The 4,163-nt window shown below is 40.2% G+C and overlaps 1 protein-coding gene across 1 annotated transcript; it reads right to left on the bottom strand.

The window, feature by feature from the left end:
* Positions 1-300: 300 nt before the first annotated feature.
* Positions 301-3,029, bottom strand: LOC139572963 (uncharacterized). The gene is made up of 4 exons (XM_071395878.1): positions 2,476-3,029; positions 2,018-2,284; positions 1,699-1,805; positions 301-1,212 (listed from the first exon to the last, which is right to left on the bottom strand). The coding sequence occupies exons 1-4, from the start codon at positions 2,766-2,768 to the stop codon at positions 971-973; spliced, it is 909 nt and encodes a 302-aa protein (XP_071251979.1). The 5' UTR covers positions 2,769-3,029; the 3' UTR covers positions 301-970.
* Between the last annotated feature and the right edge of the window lie 1,134 nt (positions 3,030-4,163).

The following is a 4,163-nucleotide window of genomic DNA, read 5'->3' as shown; positions in this document are numbered from 1 at the left end:
CACTCACTGTCTGCTGCTTCCAAAATAGCTGATTTATGCTGCATAATGTTACAATAAATGCAGAGAATCAGGAAATCTAAACATTTTGCAGAGAATCTATAGGCTGTACATTTACCAATGCCACAGGCAGACAGGATCTACTACTAGTACACTGCTGAACATAACCTACCAGGCACCGACTATACCAGTAGGCCAAAAAAACTTTGCAACAATTATCAACAATAAATTATACTCCTCATTATGATATTTATACTGTTAGATTCTGAACAAACGGAGTAAAAACTCAAACGGACGACTACACAAACCTCAAACCAAGTTTATTCACCCACTGGGTCATACAGCTGCAAAGACAAGGCATGATTACACAAGCACATATATTTATTACCTTCTAATATGTGGGATCATGTCCTTACACATCTATACAGCCAATACATCTCTGTTGCTAGGCAGAAACTTAATTGGTTCCTCTCACTGGTGTAGTCATAGCCCTGCCTGATACTTAAACCTTCATGCGTGGAAGTGTATGTGTGAAATAGGACTGTAGTAGGAGAGTCGTTGTGGTGGGTCTCTCTGGCCTGCCTCCCAGAGGTTTCTTCTCACTTCATCTGTTGACTTGACCTCGAGACGCATTCCTCGCTCCTCCCTAGTTCCTCAGCTGGCCTTCCTTATCAGAGACTAACTATTGCCCTTCAACTCCCTCCTTAGAAACAGGGAGCAGAATATGAACTTTCTACACTCAGTAACTTTCCATAAGTCCCTATCTACCCTTCCTTGACCCCAGCATATGCATTCCTTACACATGTAAATTAATCAATGAGTTCTAGAATGGTCACAGGAATTAGTATATTTCAAACTAGAATCCAACAATACTGAATTCCATAATTTGCATATCATAGAAACGTTTTTAACTTGGGAACTCCCGTTAGAGTACACAATCTGTATTTACTCTGTATTGTCTGAGTTGCCATTTCTACCACCGGAAAACACGAAAATGACGTTTAATGTAATCAAGGATCTCCTCATACTCTTGGGTATCCCGGTCCAGGTGCATGTCTCTTTCCACCCATGAAATTAGCTTTTTTGCTTGATTCTTGTCGATTATCCCCTTCTTGTGGTATGCTTTGACCAGCTCAATGTAGCCATATCTGTAGTAGTCCCTTGTTCCTTCATCAGACATGTCAATGTTACCATCGGTATATGGTGCGGCCAATCCTAGAATAAGTACATAGTTTCAAATAGGGAAAATGTGAACTTTAAAGTGACATTTTACTCAAAAAGCAATTATGTATTTTTATTTATTTATTTTTATGTTTAAAAAATAAATAAAAATCATTAGTCCATTTTTGATGAAATCCCAAATTGTCCCACACATTCAAGGCATTTAGCTTCAAGTCGCCTGAAAGCAAGAGCAAGTGTTGATAACAGTATTCTAGGAACTAAACACATGTTTTCTATTAGTCTAGCTCTGATGCTCCATTATTCAAAATGATAATATTCTGAGACCATATCAATGGTGGACGGGTGAGAAATATACTTTATGCATATCTTAGTTTTTTTGTAAAATACTCCTAATATAACATACAGGCAAACTCAGCGACTAAGACAAACTTTGTGAAATTGTTACTTTTGTAAGAGACGCTAAAGATCTACAGTATCTACTGTAAGATGAGGGAACAGGAAAATAATCAATGTTTTTACCTGCGTCTTCTCTGAGCTGCCAGGAAGATATAGGATGACCCATGATAAAAGCCTTCCTCAGCATAAGTGCAGCATCTCCGTCTAGGATTGTCTCTGCCAGCAGACGACTAGAACACAGAAAACATGATAACAGAAAAGGTGATGACTACACCTATGTTTTGATGGCCGAGAATAACTACGGCGCCATGTACGACATCACACATCATCATCATGGTGGCCATTTTGCTATTCTTCCATAACTGGAAATGTATTTTCCTCCATATCTGCTAAACCATACAGGATAACACAGAAAAGGTGTTGCCTACTCTAAAGCATTCACCTGGATACTTGAGATTCCCTGCTGTTTCCAGTGGTCAGAGCATCTCTGTGATCCTGGTAAAGAACCCTCATGGTTAACAGGTTCTGTCCAGTTGGGTCATAATCAAGGCTCATGATCATCTCATGAAGCCTTGGATTCACTTGTAGGAGACGATCCAGTCGTTCATGGTTTCGGGCTATCCTCAGAGAAGCCAATGGTGGAATATGGTCTGCCTCTGCTATGCGAAAGTTACCCGGACCAAACTGAGATGGTCTACCTTTTTTAACACTTATGAGGAGAGAAAAGGAGGTATCAGTAGGCTGACATCATTCTTGTGTCAATTCAAAAGAAATTCTACAATGTAATAGGAATTATATCATGAAAATAATGGCCTATCCATGCTCTTATGAATCAAAAGGCCCATTGTACTCAGTGGGTAAAGCAGACTTGATAGAAATGTGTAAAAATTATAGACCTACTTTTTATAAGTGTCAACCACTCCAAGGCCGTAAGCAATTATGATCGTAGTTTCATTGCTGCTGCGTTGTCCTTCTGTCTTCTTGCTGCCAGCATTTCCAGTGGGTTCATTTCCAGAAGCTTTATTTGACTTTACCATCACGGAACGTGTTATTATGGGACTTCCGGTATGATACGAAGGTTTCTTATGAATCGCCTTAATCAATATAAACCCCCCTACTGCGATTGTTCCCAATGCTACTGGAAACGCAAGGGGCCCCAAAAACGGTATCAGACCCAAGGCTGGAAGACCCATTTCAACTCTTGGTATCCTACAATGGCTTGTAGCTCAACTCTGGGTTCTCAGCAAATGTCCTCTCTGAGCTGAGCTCTTTTACTCTTGACGCAGTTAGAAATGTTTGCCAGACGGCACAGAACAGTGGTGGTGCTGTAGAGCAGCACATGACCAATGAGTCAAAGTCTATAAATAGGCCTGTTTGTTTGTGTTGGAAAAGGCAGGCCATAGGGAGGAATGCTCAAACTTGGAATTGCTGGAGAAGAGCTCATATCCACATTCTGAACTTATGTACTTTAAGGGAGAACTTGTAGGATAGTAAGGGTTTGAACAGGGGTTTATTAAGTGGGTGGGGCGATGTTCTGAGTGTTCTATATAGAAATGCAATGTACAGAGCAGCTCACATGATGCCCTACTGTTTATGACTGAGAACCATGCCTGTTCCACACTTTCTATCTAAATGTTCTAGAATGGTGCACCCTCCCAAACAGCCCAAGGTGTATAGTTATGAAGTGGTTCATTTATAACTGCCACAGTAAAGTGCTTCAAGCAAACACTGTTGGTGAAGAATCACTAACATAATGACAATAATCCTTCCCTGACCAAACGTTTGGGCCTGTGTTATTTACACACAAGTCAGACAGGCAGCTGATCTATATATATATCTATCTACTAGGTCTATATACAGTGTTTATATTTTATGAACGTGTTTTTAAAAGGTTGGTATAAACCTTTACATTTCCTTGGTTTCCTCTCGTAAAGCCTTAACATTAATAACCTCTAAAAGTTTAAAGCCTTTGGAAGGAAGGGGGGGGGGGGGGGGTCTCTGGATCCACTACTGGTACACTGCTGTGCATTATCAACCAAACACCTAATACATAATCTGTGGTAGAGAAGGTGCAATTTTGACATTTGGTTGTGCATCAGCAGTCACTCAATTAGCCAATGTCAGCTAAATGAGTCTAGGGCCAGCTGTCTAAACTTGTAGTCAGCATGGTTTTACGAGAGAAAACCAAGGAAATGTAAAGATTTATTCCAACCTTTTAAAAACACGTTCATAAAATATAAATTTCTACCTTTTTTTAAGGTATAGATTAGGGCCTAATTGATGTATTTAAATTGGCTGATTTCCTCATATGAACTGTAAGTCAGTACAAACTTTGAAATTGTTGCAAGTTGAGTTTCTATTTATTTTCAGAATACATAAAGAGACTATTGGGGGTCGGGGTAAAGGAATGTTTTTGGACGAGGCAAGGTCACAGGATTCACAACCATTGGATGACTCCATGGAGGGGTTGTCGTGATTGGCCCAAGTCCTGGTGACCTAATGACTCCTCCAGTCCCCCAGCAGGACTCTGCTGGTCGTAAAACAAAGAATCAGAAGAAGAAAAATCCTCAGCAGCAGAAGAAGAGCCA

The sequence above is a fragment of the Salvelinus alpinus genome, chromosome 1 (genome assembly GCF_045679555.1).
Source record: "Salvelinus alpinus chromosome 1, SLU_Salpinus.1, whole genome shotgun sequence".
In the NCBI taxonomy this organism is placed as follows: Eukaryota; Metazoa; Chordata; class Actinopteri; order Salmoniformes; family Salmonidae; genus Salvelinus; species Salvelinus alpinus.
This window is presented reverse-complemented; position numbering and strand designations above follow the sequence as displayed.

Coding starts and splice junctions, on each gene's coding strand:
- LOC139572963 (XM_071395878.1), bottom strand. CDS start 2,768: ATGGGTCTTCCAGCCTTGGGTCTGATACCGTTTTTGGGGCCCCTTGCG. Junction 2,285..2,475: donor GTGGTTGACACTTATAAAAA/GTAGGTCTATAA, acceptor TCTCCTCATAAG/TGTTAAAAAAGGTAGACCAT. Junction 1,806..2,017: donor AGGGAATCTCAAGTATCCAG/GTGAATGCTTTA, acceptor TCTGTGTTCTAG/TCGTCTGCTGGCAGAGACAA.